General features: G+C 44.6%; 1 protein-coding gene across 1 annotated transcript in view; it reads left to right on the top strand.

The window, feature by feature from the left end:
* GPD2 (glycerol-3-phosphate dehydrogenase 2) overlaps positions 1 to 17,426 on the top strand; it is a 61,332-nt gene that overhangs the window by 25,292 nt on the left and 18,614 nt on the right. Inside the window, exons 6-8 of the mRNA XM_074911142.1 lie at positions 529 to 692; positions 14,901 to 15,065; positions 16,356 to 16,500. Of these exons, the coding sequence (XP_074767243.1) occupies positions 529 to 692; positions 14,901 to 15,065; positions 16,356 to 16,500 (474 nt within the window). The remainder of the gene's footprint in view (positions 1 to 528; positions 693 to 14,900; positions 15,066 to 16,355; positions 16,501 to 17,426) is intronic.

Below are 17,426 nucleotides of genomic sequence, written 5' to 3'. Positions count from 1 at the left end.
TTACTCACTCTAACAGGCTACTCAGAGCAGTGAGGTTTTGCTGAGTGGTCTTAATGTACAGATTTACTCCTGGCATGGTAGAAGGGGCTTGTAGTAACTGGAGTTCCTGCGATCAGCTGCATCTATTTGGCCCTGTTGGTGCGGGAGCCGTTAGTCGAGATAGGCCTTTGGGGAACCCTTCCAGTGCACACGCAGCCCCCTTCTTCCCTCAGCACTGAGCTTTAATATCTCACCTGATGCTGAAGTACAAAAAGCCAGTTTGTGATCCTAATTCTAGAATAAATAAAGCCTCGAATCTGCTTGACTAGCTGCAGTGAGTAATCGGCTGAAAATGGTGGTGAGCAATACGTAAGTTCTTGCATGTTTACATTGTGATACCGTGAACTCGTATGACAGTACAAAGGAGAGCCAGTGTCCCACAACATACTGTGTTACTTCACAACTTCTGTGTTACAATAACAGTGTGCGCGTGCTTTCAATTTATTTTTTAATTTCACTTCACAGGGAATTTTTTTTTTTTCCCCACAGATGGTGGCAGTTGCCATACTACTGGTTTGGAATAAAACTGTATGACCTCGTGGCAGGAAGTCAGTGTCTGAAAAGTAGTTACGTCCTTAGCAAATCACGGGCCTTGGAGCTCTTCCCAATGCTGCGCAAAGATGAGCTTGTCGGAGCTATTGTCTACTATGATGGTAAGTTGCCTTTCTGTGCTTCCCTTATTGCGTCGTGATGTGTTTCGAGGGGGGAGGAACACGAGTGTGCAATTGTAGATCACATACGTTGACTTTCTAAAGGGAAGAACAACAACTCGAAGGCTTCAACTTGCCTCTTCAGCATTAATTTGGTAGATAAATGATGTCTTTCACAACAGTAACTTGATGTAGAAGAGGATATGTTAGCTTTCTTGGCTGGTAGGTACGGTGAAATGTGAACACGTTCTAGTGATTCCCTACAGCTTTCCAGCTCTGCATGATTTTGCTGTACACTTCTCGGACTGAACCCCTCTTCTGAGGCATTGTAAGCTAAGAAAATGAGATCATTTGGGTAATGTTAAATGGTTTGCTGTAGCACTTCCCCGTGCAAACAACTTCAAACCTATCTGGGGGATCTGGCTGCTGGTTCTCGCACTGGGTTGGGTGAGGCCTGGATCTATTACTTTTTGTATCACCAGGAAAATTGGTTGCTCTGCCATTGTAATTACAATGAAATACTAGAGACTGCTGCAAGACATGAATGGTTTCTGTTAAAATCCCTTTATTTAAAGGGTTATAAATTCATGAGAGGAAAAATGCCTCCAGCTCGAGTTATTTAATCTATTGTATCAGCTAGTTTTAGGTATGTTTGTGTATAACACACACATTCTGCGTGGGAGAGAATAAAGCTGCTTCCTGCAAGTGTTCTCATGTTCATTCAATATAGGACGATGATTTAACAGAACTCATTGCAGCCCTCTAGAAGTAGCAGTTTTCGTGTTCAGAAGCATTCCTGCGTATTCACGTTTGGGAAGTGTCACTTTTGTTTGCAATGCAAGAACAGATGAGCCTTTTTGCCTTGCTTTGTGAAGTACCTCTGGTGATAAGGCCCTCGCCCAGCTGTACAGCAGCAGGTGCCGCAGCAGAGCCGCCCAGCCAAGGAGCTGACTCTGTCCCTTCGGGTGCTGCAGAGGCACAAGGCAGTCGGAAGCAAAACTGGTGAAGGCTGGGTTGGCTTTACAGAAACTTTGCTTGTCTGGAATATTAGTGCTTGTGTTGATGTACAGGTGTCTTGAGCTTTACCCAACCTGCTGTAGCTCAGTCTTTTCAAATGTCACGCAAGTTACATCCCCAAAGAGGATTGAAAAAATACCCAACTTGTACAAATTCTAAATGCTGGGAAGTTCACTGAGAGTACCAGGGCATGCTGCCATAACTGCTTTCCTGGTGCACTCGCTTATCTTGGCATATCTAGACGGTGGAATATCTTTTCTTTCCAGATAATATCTTATCTTTGACTTGTGCGCTGTTACGTGATGTGTTTTTAATTAGATTGGTATTCCTCCTTCTCCAGTCCTCTTCCACTTCCCTTCTGAGGCAGAAAGTTTGATAAAACTTTGTTGGTAGTGGGGCTAGCCAGATGATATCAGAATGTCAGATGTGTTCAGGATAGGGCAAAAAGCCATAGAGTCCTTGCAGGCTTGGAGGAGCCCTCCAAAGAATAAATAGCTTAAATACTGATTTACTTCAGTAGTGCTACAGTTCTAGTTAGTTTTTACCTGAAGATGTAGTTTCTGACCTTTTGGCAACCAGAAGGGTCTTCACACAGCATTGATTATAAACGTAGTTCTTTTCCCTTTTTAGAACTGCATTTACACTGTTCATCAGCTTATCAATAGGGGCTTTTTGTACTCGGAAGAAGTAGGAGGGACTCTTGAAACACACTGGACTCGGATGGTATTTATGAGGCTTCTGGCAGAAGCATATGTTGATAATTGCACGTTGTCTCATACAGAGCCCAGCAGAATGAAAAAAAAAAAAAAGTATATATATGCAGGAATATATACGTGTATGTTCTTATTTGGGAGTAGGGTGAAATTTTAAAGGATGGGGACTTGATTTTTACTTACCTCTGATGGAGACTGCATCTTCTCTCTCTTATTTTTAAGGTCTAGAGGAAATAAGAGGTTATTCAGAAGCAAAATTTTTTATGGGATGATGTGGTATTTTTTTGTATACTGTAACAAGAGCTGCTGTAAATAGCATCCATGGAAGTAATGCAGATTCACTTTTGCATTATCATAAGCTATCCCTTAGACTGTTTTAAGGGATCCCAGGAGCATGCAAGAGGAACGAAGTGGTTCTCTTAACTGTAATTACACTTCTCATAAGAGCACTATAACTTGAAATCTATTTATAATCTATTGAAGTTTTTTCCAATTAAATAAATAGTTTGGATGTTTCATAGCTATTTACTACTGCAGCGTTCCAAAGATGTGCATTTACAAGATAGCCTTAAAATTAGTCTTCAAGTTTCTTGGACGAATAATTATTTTAAACAGTGTTGCATTAAATCTGAACATTAAGCACCAAGGTACCACGTGGCCTCTCGGTGGAGAACGTCGGCACAGCGCGGAGCGCTGGGGGGCCAAGAGGTGGCTCTGGTGGGTTTTGTTGCCTTCCCAAGCGATGGGAAGCAAACCCACGCTCTGCATATTGGGAACAGAGGAGTGTAATAGAGGAAAAAAGGGGGTGAAAAAAAAAAAGGGAATGTACAAATTCTCAAAGAGCAGTTTAGAGGGGAAAGAAGATTGCGTACTCACTGTTTATTCATACAGGTTTGGTGAAGTCAGGGAGAGACTCCTGACACTTCTCCTTCAGAGGAAGAGCTGCAGTGGTGGCAGGACTCGGGCTGTTTCAGTAGATCAAAAATAGACTTGAAGTTTTGCTGCTGGTGAAACTACTTGTTTGTGCTATTATAATCTGGCCTTTTTTTGCTTTCCTTATGAGACTGTGCAGAATTTAAAGAAATTGTGTTTTACAGTGAAAAAATCAAAAAACTCTCAAAGCTCCACCAAACCTCAATTTCTTAGATGAATAAAGTGGTTCTGAAGGGCCGAAGTATCAAATTTGTCATCTTATAATATACATTTGGGTGCTTTGAGGCTGCGCCTAATCCAGAATAAAAATTTGCTGACTACGACGTTAAATCAATTCTTAACATGCCACATTTCAGAAGTAAATTTTGTCCGTAGTGACTCCTCTGTAGGTCAGCCTATGGCTGACGGGCTCGCGTTGTGTTCTAACACGTTAATTATTTTATCATGATCAATTAACCTGTGTTCTGTCCACAGTAAATTTGTTTCAAGTGATAATGTTTCATCAAGTGCACTTTAGATTTTGTAAATTATTATAGTTTAATTTTAATGATATACTTTCATGCCCTAAATCTGAAGGAATGGAGGACAAAAGGGAAAAGGAATTGAACTTAGAGCAGAGAAGGGGATGATAAGATTGAATTAAATCCCTTTTAGTTCTTTCAGGATTAGTTGTAAAATAGAGCATTAAATAATGGTGGAAAAAAATATATATATTAAAAAGCCTTAAAGTAGGTCATATCTTTACCTTCTCTGTCCATCCCTTCTCTGTCTTCCCTAAATAATGAATAAATAAAATGGCCTTTTAAGAATGGGATGTCTTAACTGGTTCTATATGTGCAGTGAAATGTAATTTTATTTTGTTTTCCAGCTTTTCTCTATTCCTGTCTCTGTCATACTTGCTTTGTGTCTGTAGTTGTTAATAGCACCTACTAGCAGCATCTCACTGTTTGGCATGTTGATCACCACCACCGAAGGGAAGAATTAAAAACCTTCATTATGTACGTTCCTTTTTTTTTTTTTTTAATTCGATGAAACCACCTGTCCAGTTATGACTTTTGGTGGCAATGTTCTTTGGCAGAGGGGAAGGATCAGGAACGCTCTTTGGTTTGTTTTGTAATTGTTGATCAAACTAGTGGCATGTCAGATAATCCATTATTCATGAATTTGTTATGTTCTGAAATGTTGCTGTGGTCTCCTTAATTACATTTTAAAAATTGTTTATACGGGGGGGGAAAAAAAAAGGTACATTATAAATGTTGGAAGTACCAGCTACAGCAAATCACAGACTTTACCAGAGGCTATTCTTGCTCTGTCGCAGCATCAGGAAACTAAAGCATATGTTGGATGTTAGCCTGGGTGTACACAATGTGTCCTATTTATTCAAGGTTTTCTTTGAAGCCACAACTTACAAGTTTGTTTCTTAGGGGTACATGTCAGACTTCATTTAGCATTTGTTGGTATTAGGATACTCCTGAATAGCAAAAAGGCAACATTTTGGGGGAAGAACGTGGCTGCTATCTGAGCAGTGATCTGTCAGTTCCACTTATGTAGCTCAAGGAAAACTGGAGAAGAGGCACTTCAGAGAAGCTGGGCTGAGATCTCCAGATCATAGGCAGCGTTATTTTAAAGCACTATAAATGGAAGAATTAATCTCCATTTAAATTATATGTAGTTCAATATGTTAAGAACTAGAAAAAACATGAAAGCAGAGATCCAACTGGCCAGAATATTTAAATTTAAAGTGTTTAGAAATTCCAAGCAGCGCGGTTCTTTTTAAGATGCATTATTTTTCTGTCTCGAGGTGCTTGCAGTCTTTTTTGTTAACATATTTTTGCCTCGCAAGATGAGCCTTTAGGTGTGTAAGGAAAATTTGTGTTCTGGAATCAGTCATGAATTTAAAATTTTAGGGCTTTGTGGACCCCATTCTTTGAATTTACTGCTATTCTGTGAAAGCAGGAATTAACATACGCTACTTCTCTGAGTCTTTTGCCACACCAAGGTATTTGATTGTTTAATGTTTTGTTCTACAAATTTCCAGTCTACTTGCTGAGATGTAAGTAATTTTTAATGGTTTGTTATTTTTTGCGTTCTCAGTATTTTTGTATATACTCTCTCCTGAAATATTTTAATATGGAGGTTATTTAAAGGTGGAAAAAGAAGCTTTGGCAGAGGATTTAGCTTTCCTTGTTTACAGCAAACCCCATGAGAAATCCTTCCCAGGCACACATGCACACACACAGACACACATACACACAAAAATCAATGCAAAAGAGTAGGGCATTCATTAAGCTGTCAAAAATGGAATAAATGCTTTTTTTTATTTAGGCTCTTGTAGCTATTTTTCCTAGTATTTGAGTGCGTCCTGAATTATGAAATGTTACAGCTTTATAATTCATATTTGACAAATTAATATTTTGAGAATGTTGAGCTGTAATGGGGTATTACCCTATTACAGATGCAGACAACTGTATGAGGGGTTTTTTCCTTCCCTGGATATAAAAACTCCTTGACAGTTTGTCACTAAAAAGACTTTCTATAGGTGAAATACACGGCTAACCATATTTCTTGGTATTTCGAGATTGAAGCTGGATGGAGAAGCCTTGCAGGCACACTAACTGTAGGTATAACCTGGAAAACGCTCCGCGTATTCTCCGCATCCCGCTGCTGCAGATACATTTTGTCCCGTGTTCTCTAATAGAGCTGTGTGTGAAACCCTGCGGCCTGCTCCGAGGGGCTGGTGCGGGCGATCCGGGCTGCCTCCGGCGGGGCGCGGGGCTCGGCCTCAGCCTGCAGACCCCATCGTGTTTTTCCTTGCTGGCATGAGTATAAACACCAGTGGGGAAGGTGGGGGAGCGGGATCCCTCACAGACGGTGCTCCCCGGTTCTCCTGGGAAATCCGCTGGATCTCTTTGCCACGCAGCGACTCGAGTCACGCCGCGTTTTATCCATCGGAGCTTTTTTTTTGTTCTGAAATCATTTTCAAAAGGGATAAAATCAGTAGCTGAAAACGGCTCGTGTCTTTAACCCAGTTTTGCCTCTGTCAAAGGGTGCAGCCGCGCGGGCGGCCCCGCGGCAGCGGCCGTCGGCTCCTGACAGAAGGGCGGGTGCGGGCGCGGCGCTCGTCCCCCTTGGCTGGAGGCGTCCTTCCCAAAAGCTGCCGAGGATAACTGCATCTCCTGCTGTACCTGTAACAATTTAATTGTGTAAGTCAGCCCAGTCAAGCATCCCCAGCTCATGACTGGGAGACATGAAATTCATTGTCATTATTGTCCCTGTCATTTTGGATCATTATATCCTGCTGCAGAATTTTCCTCACTCCAGTGCTTTCTTACCTCCAGGAAGCAGGGATTATGGCTGAGGTTGGGGTGGGGGCAGGACTGTGAACTACATTTACCTCAGGGGAGCCACAGATTAAATTGGCTTTGCTCTCTGACTTGCTGGATTCGTCTGTTTGTACGCTGTGGGTTTAAGGTTGGAAATGATGAATATTCTAGTGAATTCTGTGCCTCTTTCTTTTCTTTTTTTAATGCTCCTATAAGCAAAGGATGGTTTTTTTGTGTCCCTTAAGAAGTGAACGGGGAATAATTCTTCAGATCATGTTACCTAAAAGATTTAAGATTATTCCTGAGCAAAACGACATTATTTGCACATTGCGCCACAAACATCTGAGCGTTCCCCAGCGTGTCGTGGCTTTTAGGGGAAAGACTCCATCGAAGCATGTAACTCTGCTGTAATTTATATGTGTGCATTTTATGTGAACTTAATAGTCGGTCATTAGTTAATACGCACACTGTTCCATACGGTGGGTACCATTATGTGTATGTTGAAGGAAAACAGATTATGGGATGCCTGTCCATTTGGTTGCTCTTTGCCCTGCCCCGTGTTGGCGGGCGTACAGGGGGGCTGCACGTTGCTCCTCTTCCTTGCCGTGCTCCCCCTGCCCCTGAGCAGAGTTCACCCCGCCCAGCACCTCCTGGCCCGTGTCTGTGTCCGTTCCTGCGCTGGGTTTCTCTGGGTCCGGGGCGGAACTGTCTCCTCAAACGCTGCTACTTGACTGCTCGATGGGACGGGCTGGACGCCCCCGCCAGCGGCAGCCCTGCCTGCTCCCCTGGCTACCGCCGTGTGCCAGCTTGCCTCACACGTAAGTGTTCCCCCAGTTTCAGGTGTTAGGGCGAGCGCTGGGAGTCGGCCGGCTCTGGGGCCGGGGGGCAGGCGGCAGGGCGCTCCCACACCAGCCCCTTCCCTGGCGCGGGGGCACGGCCGCGGCACAGCTGCCGTCAGTTGTTCTCGGTGACATTTTAGTACGGTTTCCATAAACTGACAGTGACAATGTTTAGTCTCGTTTTAACACTGGGCTTTTACTTACGCTGACATCACAATATGACTGTGGTGACAAGTTGAAGGCTGATACAAAAGAAGTGGGAAACAACATAATTATAAAGCAGTAGCACAGAACAATAATTTCAAATTTTGTCTTGGGCTTGATGTGCCTGGATATCGTGGCTTATTTTTGTATCCTGATATCTTAGTTTCAGTACAAGTTTTAGCTTCTGTACTGGAACTTGGCAGTAGGCTTGGTTAGACAGACATTCTCAGGGTATGGTGGTGTTTTTTTTTTGTTTTTTTTTTTTTTTTTGCAAAGCTTTTATGTGCTTCCTGTCTCTTGCTCATGTTATTCATTTGTTTATAACTCTGTGTAAGTTGGAATGTATCACACTTCCATTTCCCAATCTTCATTATGATCTTGCTTGTTTTTACCCATACGTGCAGTTTGCTTGGTCACAGATTGCTCTGTTCCTTAATCTTGCTTTATGAAAATAATCTTGAATTTCTTAACTTCCCTAAGCTTGTCTTGTAAAACAGTGGTTCTGCTGCATCTTGGGTGGTCCGTGCGGCGCTCCCAAGCTGCGTGTTAGGGTTTGATAAATGTAGCTGTCCGTGATAAACGGGCATTAGTTCTTGCAGACCCCTGAGGAGCAGAACCTGAGGCGGGTGCCCGTGGTTACCTCTTCACCTCCATCGCTCACAGCAACAGAGAAGTTTATCTCTTCTGGTCTAAGCTGGTGCTGAATGGAGGAAACAAGGAATTACTTAAAATGACTGTTACTGGATTATTTAAACTTGATGTGTCAAATCTGAGTTTGAATCTGTTAGAATAAATTCACCTGCAACAAGGCCAAACTCAAGGCTTTCCTTTCCATTAAAGTTCCTACAGAGTGCGGGCTGGAAATAGCACCTGTCTTAGGGCAGATCCTAAAGAACTAGAATACGCTGGGGGTGTGTGTGTGGTTTTTTCCAGTGCAGAGTGCGTATTTAGATGTGTATCAATCATTCTTCCCACCTGGTTGGGCAGTATTTCAGCAGCACAGATAACGTAGTGGAAAGCAGAATTCAAAATTATACATGATTTGTATGGGAAGTATTAACAGTCTGGTGTGATATTGCTGTGTTGTGGTACGTGGGTGTGATGGGACTGATTTAACTGAGTCAGAACGCACTTCCCTCTGCAGCAGTCCAAGAACAAATGCGTGCGTGCTACGTATCCTAGAAAGTCTGTTAGTTTTCAGCAAATTTTGACTTAAGTTTCATGTGATTCAGAGAGCAAGAAATAGTTCAGGTCTGAGGGCATTTTTAATGATTTGTGACTCACGAGTCAAATTTGATGTTTACCTCTGAACTTACTCTACTTCTGTTTGGGGAAAAGAACTTGCTGAGCTCTTTCTCGGAGAAGTCTGGAACAATTTTGAGTCACTCCAGCTGATTCATAATGCCTAAAACTTTGTTATAGCTGATTTCCATATGTACAACAGATGTTGGGTTCCTGTTTTAATGCTTGTAATAAAACTGTTCATGCAATTAAGCACTTAAAAATTAGAGGATGCGGGCAGTCCTGGTAACTTAGTTATGTATAGGGATATATAATTATCACTCATCAGCCTTAAATTTGGTAAGGTTTGTATATACACAACAAGAAAACTTCCACGCAGATGAAATTATTTGATCTCATGCGATGCTTTTTCTTTAGTACATGCATGCAGTTACCTAGTGTAAGGCTGTTGTAAGAATATAACGTATAGGTACAGAAATAGACTTTTAAAATAGCTTTTAGAATCTCCGTGGTTTGGGGGATGATGGGTGTCATCACTGTGGTGATCCAGTGGTATCCCCGTCGTGATGCTGGTGCTGGGCTTCTGGCCATGTTCCGCATCCAAGGGAGTGAGTTGCAGTGAAGAATTCTAGTTCAGTGAGTGGGGCTCACTGGTGTTGGTGAAGGAGCAGTGTACAAGCAAGAGACAAATTTGCAAGTGTTTGCTTTATCCCCTCAGCTTTTTAAAAGAAAACAAAAAAACCCCCACCTACTTATTTGTAAAACTGTGACCGTACTGCGGGCCTCATTGCCTCATTCAAATATTTCTTTTAATATATTTTTCCTTTCAGAAGAAGCCTGGTAGGTGGTTCTGTGGAAAGATTTGCCCTCTTGAGAAAGTTCATTCAGCTGTCATCCAGCTTCTTGCATGGCTAATTTCCAACTCTCCATTAAACTTGACCTCCACAGCAATAACTAGATATGCCTAGTCAGAAAAGGCTGTAATTTGAAAGAGGTGAGAAGGCTTTTGTGTCTGTTGCAGGGACCATCCTGTTCTTTAAAGCAAGAAGTTTGCAGAACCACATATTCCAGCTCTGCTGTTGCAGCACGAGCCAGGGCGTTTGGGGCAGTGGCTGCCGTGCTTGCATGCATTGTTGCATGAGTAGTTGCCATGCAGCAGGTATACTCGGTAATGAAGTGTTAGTTCGTAGCATAAAGAGGTTAACATGAACAAAAGTTACCCTTTAAGGATTAAAAGAGCTTCCAGCTTCTTAAAAAATAAAATAAAATAAGCCGTCACAGGGTACTGTGTGCTGTTTGTCTTCAGCTGAATAGAGCTGCAGAGGAGGAAGCAGGAACTGGTGTAAAAGCAATAGGTGTCAGAGTGTGACACAGGACAGAATATACCAGAACTAGCAGAGGGCCTTATTAGCACTGGGGTTTTCACACAACTCTACTGAGTCAGTCACAAACAAATTTCTACAGTCTGTGGGCTTTGTTACCACTACTGGCTGGGTTTCAGCACAGATAAAAATAAAATTGAATGTACACTATGTGCACTCTGTGGGAGGATGCTTTTAGTGCCAACGGAAGCATTGTCTGTTCGTCTTTGAAGAACTACAACATTTGCTACTAAGGAATGAAAATAGAATTTTCCTAAATTACACAAAAGAAGAAATTATAAACCAAATGGCATCACTGTTGGTCTTAACATGATGTAGGACACACTTACACAAAATGTCTTCACGCACTAAATGTCTTCAGCAGTATGCCTTCTAAGAATAAGGGCTTTTAAAGAGGATTCAGTGTTAATTTCCTGAAAGCACTTAGGCCAGTGTTTTCTTAAAAGCCAGGTTGACTGCCCGTAATACAAATTAAAGCACCACTCCGTCGGTACTCTATTACAAGCAGATGACAGTAGTGAATAATGAGAGGGATGATTCTTTCAGTTTCTCCTGCAAGAAATAACTTAAAGGATTTAAACATCCTCGTGTTTTTCGAGAGAGATGACGGGAGGAGCTGCAAAGCAAGCTCAGTGTGTTCCCTCAGTGGGCTCCTGGGCGCTTCTCCCCGAGGCCGCTGGGCTGCACCCCGCTGGCAACTGGCACCCACCCCCCAAACCAGTGCCTGCCGGCAGCAGGGCTGAGCCAGCACGGACCCGCCAGGGCAGGGCCTTGGGGAGCATCTGCTCCTGGCAAATGTCGTCATTGTCATTCCACTGTACTGCCTACAGGTTAGATCTGCAGGAGTGGACTCACTCACGGGAAAGGATGCCAGATTAATTGGGTTTAGCCATTCTGTTGTCATAAAATAACTTTTTTGGCTTATAATATTGGGAAGAAAACCCCATGGTATCCTGGAGGGGTGATCTCTGGTAGCAAGGGGGAGTAATTGTTTTCTTTGTTGTGCTTTGGAGGGCAGTGGGTGCAGAGCTATCTTAAGCAGGTGGTCCAGGCCCACCCAGAGAAGCTGCTGGTGTCTTGCCAGTTGTCACACAGCCGTGCCTTGGGTGTGCCAGGCATCTCCTGGACATGGCACTAGTGCTCGTGTCAAGAAAGCATTACATGTCTGCTCTGGAGGAAGTTCACAGAGCCATCAAATCCCAGCTGGGAAGGGACCTCAAGGATCAGCTGGTCCAACTCTGTTTGGCAGAAGCCTGGTCTAGCCAAGCTGGCCCAGCCCCGTGTCCAGCTGAATCATAAAAGGGTCCAGTGTTGGGGAATCTACCACTTCCCTGGGGGATTATTCCAGTGGCTGATTGTTCATGGTGTCAAAAATTTTCCTCTTGTGACCAACTGGAATCTCCTCAGGAGAAACTTGTACCCATTACTCCTTGTCTTCTCCATGGGACTCCGTGAACAAAGGGAGTCTCCAAGCGTGGAGGTGCTTTTATCTTGGGTTTGGAGGATCTCTGAACCTCACCTGGGGAGAAGGGCATTTAACCCAAAAGTCAGAAAGGTCAAGATGCAGAATCTTTGCTTTGCTTCATCCTTTTGTTTCTGTCTAGAGGTAAGGATTTTACCAGGACATATACCAATCTCTTGGGAATAAACAGTCCTGATTCCAAACTAGCACAGGTGTAAATAGCTCGTTTGACTTTAATCAGCAGAAAATATGCTTTGTCAGCTGTGAATGGTGCTGTATCTGCTCTGAACTATCTGGCTACATTACCTTTATAATGGGGAGTGTGCATGAAAGCAGCCACTTCCTCAGGCATCAAGAGGAAAAGGTAATTGCATATAAAGTGCAGGATTTGGATGTAATTGTCTGGGGGAAAATGTGCACATGTGAGTTGGAGGGCTTAAAAAAAAAAAAAGCTGTTCCTGAGTATAAAAACTATTGTACTGTGACCCCATCTCTACCAAACTGTTGCAGTATTATTCTCCACAGATGATAAATTTCTGAGCTGGTAAGTCACTCTTCATTTCTTTCAAATCGAGACCTCGACAGATCTCTGCTGTTTATACTATGAAATACTCCAGGACTCCACACTGTAGATCACATCAGTCTGAAGCCAATGGGTTTTTCTAGATGTATAGTTAATCAGGAACGGGTTATTTCCCAGTCCTCTGCCTGCAGATGCATTACATAGGCACTCAGAGTTCCTTTTGGATAGCTGAGCAATAAGTAATAACAAGAGGTTTCTCGCATCAGAATAATGATGAGGGGAAAATGGATGAGTTTCAGTGAAAGCCTGAAAATGTTGTCTTGGACACAGTGGTCCAAACCCTGAAATGCACCGAGCGTATCCTTGGCTCACTCAGACATTAAGAGCATGAGGAGTTTCAACAAAATGCTGAGCAGCTCTTGGACTTGGGGCTTAGTAAACAATTGTTCCTTAGATGTTTGTTCTTTTTAGAAATTGCGCCTGTTTCCACATTATTTTTTCTGCTGATTGGCTTCTCTGAATTGCTTTTGGTCTGGACAAATAAGTCACAAAACTGGGAAGAGGCAAGCTCAGAAAATTTAAGCAGTAAGACTTCTCACAGACCAAAGCTAATACTGGCTAACGCTGTAAATTGTGCTGCCTTTGTGTGGTGAATCCCCGCGCCGGCGGAGACCCGTTTGTACCGGGCACCACCTTGGGCACTGATGGCAAGAACAGAGTGATCAAAAGGATCAGGTTGAACAAATGGATCAAGGGGATCAAAAAGTAAGGAAGCCCTCTGGGCCCCAGGGTCCTTCCCACCGCATGGGAACGGGTGCTTCAGGGTCTCCTTCGGGCACAGACAGCACTTGTCTGGGGTCTGGTTTGTGCTGGGCTTCTCGTCCTGTAAAGCCAAGACTCGGAGCAGCCTGCAGGACCCCACAGTTCCCCAGATCAAGGACCACGCTACAGAGGGATGTCTCCAGAGCACGGCACTTGGGAAAGCCTCGACTTTGGGCCCAAGGAGCCTTTCCTGGATTTCTCCAGAATGTGTGCTGTATTCTGCTTTGTGTAGGAGCTGCTCCCGTAGCACAGCTTGTCGCTGTCCTTTGTCTTTTTGCTGTCTAGTGCTCCCTCTGTGAAGAGATGTACATTCTCTCAACCCTGCGTTAGAATGTTAAGGTTTGAGGTAAACCTCGTAAGGTCATTTTATCCATTCCCCGACACTACCGCAGCATAAATGTTGATGCATTTATTTAATGATTTGCCTGCCGCTTCTGACAGATGGTTGTTTAGTCTTATGCATCTTGTGTGATGGAGCATCCCCAACTTTTCTTGACATCTTGCTCAGTTGTTTTGCTGTTCTTTTTTGCAGTTTATTCTGGGCATTGTTTGCTTGGTTGAATTGGAGTTACTGTTTGTTTCTTCATCGGTGCTTTATCATGTTACTGTTTCTGTACGCTTCGCATAACTTTTCTTCTTGGAGTTGAAGACTGATTGCACTGTATCATCTCAGCTGTGTTAGAATGAGAAGTTTGGGGAGGGGAGGTGGCGCCTTCGAGGCCATTGATCCCATCTTTATAACTTTGCCCTTTTAGCTAGGAACAGATTATTTGTGCAGTGGTTCGAGATTGCACGGGCAGAATCAGAAGGACCAAACTTTACATAAACCATTTATACTAAACGTTGGGAATGCTGGCAACATAAATCAACTACAATATCTATTACAAATTTATCACTTTATCAGTATTATCTTTGATAGAAGTGGTCCAGACACGTGGGGAAGTGAATCGTACCTCAGGAAGTTTAGCGCTCTCGTAAATTAATTATTCAGGACACACAGAGCCTGGTCCCTTCAATGTATAGTAATTCTTTCTAGCCAGCATCCAGGACTTTAACTTTGGTGGCAATAATAAATAGGAAAAGTCTCAGGTGAAGCCAGTATTTCAAAGTAATTAATCATCTTCCCCTCATGGTCCTTCCACCTCTCTCTTGGTTTTCTTTAACGAGGGAATTTCAGTAATAAATCTTTAATGATATATGTTAAGAATCCTTCATTAATTCTTGTCTACTTATTTCTCTTTTTTTTTGGATGCTTTTATGTTGTATGTTGGGAAGTTAAGATGCATATACGAGAAAAAACAGTTACAGAAAGCTGATAATTTGGCACAGACTCTGAAAGGTTGTTTCTGGGATGTTGAGTGTTGCGTGGTACATTTGCTAATGGGAATTGCTGATTAATACTGGTTGGACCGTCAAAGCAGTACTTAGATACAGTTGCAGAATTACAGCATGGTTGCACAGGGAAAGGTAAAGAAAAAAGGGATTTGTCCTTTGTTAAACTGGAGGGGAGCACCTACGAATTCTCTGTTTTGTGGTGTGCGGGGGCTGTGGGTGCTGCACGGCCTGGGAGGGTCCCGAGGGAACGGCGCGGGGGATGTATCTTTAAATTATCCTGGCTCGACGGGAGCAGCCGTCAGGCCTATGCAGTGTGACAGGGACAGATGTGACAGATGGGTTCTGACACCCTTCCATACCACGAGCTCGTGGCTGGAGGTGACTGGTGTCCTTCCCCGGTCCCGTCCCCGCTGCAGGACAGCACAACGACGCGCGGATGAACCTCGCCATCGCCCTCACCGCTGCCAGGTACGGCGCTGCCACCGCCAATTACACTGAAGTGCTGCGCCTGCTCAAGACGAGGGAGGCGGCCGGCGGGAAGGAGCGTGTGTGCGGGGTGCGCTGCAGGGACGTCCTCACAGGTACGTGCCTGCTGGGCCGCGGGGACGGGCGGGCGGCAGGGCAGCACCCGGCTGGGTGGGGGACACGACAGCACGCCTCGGGTGAGTGGAAGGCACAGGCCTGTGGGAGAGAGGAGCCTCGTCGTTATCAGAAACCGTGTTAGCAGCAGCATCTTGGCCAGCAGGGCCAGGGAAGGGATCTGAGCCCTGGGCTCGGCACTGGGGAGGCCGCCCCTCGCTGAGTGGGTTCAGTGTTGGGCCCCTCACCCCAAAAAGGCCATTGAATGACTCGAGCGTGGCCAGAGAAGGGCAACGGAGCTGGGGCAGGGTCTGGAGCACAGGTCTGCTGGGGAGCGGCTGGGGGAACTGGGGGGGTTCAGTCTGGAGCAGAGGAGGCTGAGGGGAGACCTCCTGGCCCTCTGCAACTCCCTGCCAGGAGGGGGCAGAGAGGGGGGATGAGTCTCTGGAGCCAAGGCCCCAGCGCCAGGCCCCGAGGGAATGGCCTCAAGCTGCCCAGGGCAGGGTCAGGCTGGCTCTGAGGAAGGATTTCTGTGCAGAAGGGGCTGTTGGGCGTTGGAATGGGCTGCCCAGGGCAGGGGGGAGTCCCCGGGATCCCTGGAGGGGTTGAAGAGTCGGGCTGAGCCAGCGCTGAGGGATCTGGGGGAGTTGGGAACGGTCAGGGGGAGGGTCATGGCTGGGCTGGAGGAGCTTCAGGGGCTTTTCCAACCGAGGTGATTCTGTGATTCTGTTTAAAAAAACCACAGAAATAACGGAAGGCAGGAGGAGCAGGGCACGCTGCTCTTGGTAAATATCAATGAACCGACAAAGGAGCCATCTTCCCAGAGTGCAGTGGCATGCCATTAGTGTCAATCTTCTTTAGCTTCTGTCAGATTTTTCACTCAAATCCTAGTGTTTTGGCAGGGTACACTAAGCTTTACATCCAAACCCTTCTGTCAAGCAAAGATGATATTGTAAAATGCTAAGTGCTGTACAGTAATAATCCCATTTATCAAGTCTACGGCTCGAGACTGAAATCTCTCTTGTTTGAGAGGCAGATTTCAGCTGAACTTCTACTCAGTCTGCCTTCTTCTGCCTTTACAGATAAGATGGAATTTCACTGTAAAGCATTTTCTTTCAAATCTGGTGTTATGTGAAAACTCTGTTAATTTTTAAAAACTGTTCCAGCTGCTCTGTTCAGACAAGCACAACGTACTTTACAGTAGGTTAAGTTCATAGATAGATTAATAATAGAGAGTGTCAGTGAGCAGGAAAACAAATGATGTATGTGATTGATACTGTTTTCTTTCACAGGGCAGGAATTTGATGTCAAAGCCAAATGCGTTATCAATGCTACGGGACCTTTCACAGACTCTGTGCGCAAAATGGATGATCAGGAAGTACCAAACATCTGTCAGCCAAGTGCAGGCGTACATATTGTGATGCCTGGTTATTACAGGTAACAGTAGTCAAAGCCTGAACCATTCCTAACAATCTCTGCTGGTGTCTGTAATAAATAAGCTTCCAGAGACACGTTTGTGGGGTTTACAGAAGTTTTGAATGCATGAATTATTTTTTTTTTAAGAGGATTCTGGCTCTGTGCCAATTAAAAGAACAACTTCATATACTCAAAAGAGGCTGAAGTCTTGTGGTTCTCAGTTAAAACTCACCAAGGCAGAACTGCTGCTGAAGCAGGAGGGCGTTTAGGCAGAGCATCTACAACAGACTTGTGAAAGGCACTGGCTTTAATGCTGAGTTTGAGCTGAGTGTACCGACTGCTTGTTCGCCCCCCTCGAGAAAACAAGAAGCACATAAAACCTTGCAGAGAGGTTGCCACCTTCACCCAGACACTCTTGTCCTGTTAAATACTCTGCGCGCTGCTCTGCCACACTCTGTCTCCGCTCACCGTCAGCACGAGCGCAGCATGTGGGCAGTGTAGTGAGTAGTTGAAAATACCACGATTGAAGTGTGACAAAGTGTGACACTGCCGTGGCCGGGAGCCCCCTGCCGTGGCTGCGTTGGTGGAGAGGACTTGCCTCTCTCTGCTGACCTGGGCACCAAAGAGTTCCCGTGGCGCTCTGCAGGCACGCTCGCGGCAGCCTCCCGCTTCCTTATTTGCTGCTCCAGAACCAGCTCTCCTTCTCCCAAGTAAGCCTTGCCAGTGGGAACTCAAATATTACCTTTGGTTTCTGAAGTCATTAGCATCCTAATGGAAATTAATATTTATAGACTTACCCCAATTCTGTTGATACAGTGCACTTACAATAACGCCTTCCCCATCATCACTGTGCTCCTTGGTGAATATAAATTCAGCCTGCTAGTGCACAACATGTTTTTGCTGGAGCTGTCCCAATAGGACATGGCCGGAGACTGTAAAATTGAGGC

Source organism: Athene noctua, chromosome 7 (assembly GCF_965140245.1).
Source record: "Athene noctua chromosome 7, bAthNoc1.hap1.1, whole genome shotgun sequence".
In the NCBI taxonomy this organism is placed as follows: Eukaryota; Metazoa; Chordata; class Aves; order Strigiformes; family Strigidae; genus Athene; species Athene noctua.
The sequence above is the reverse complement of the archived record's forward strand: the minus strand, read 5'-3'. Positions and strand labels throughout refer to the sequence as shown.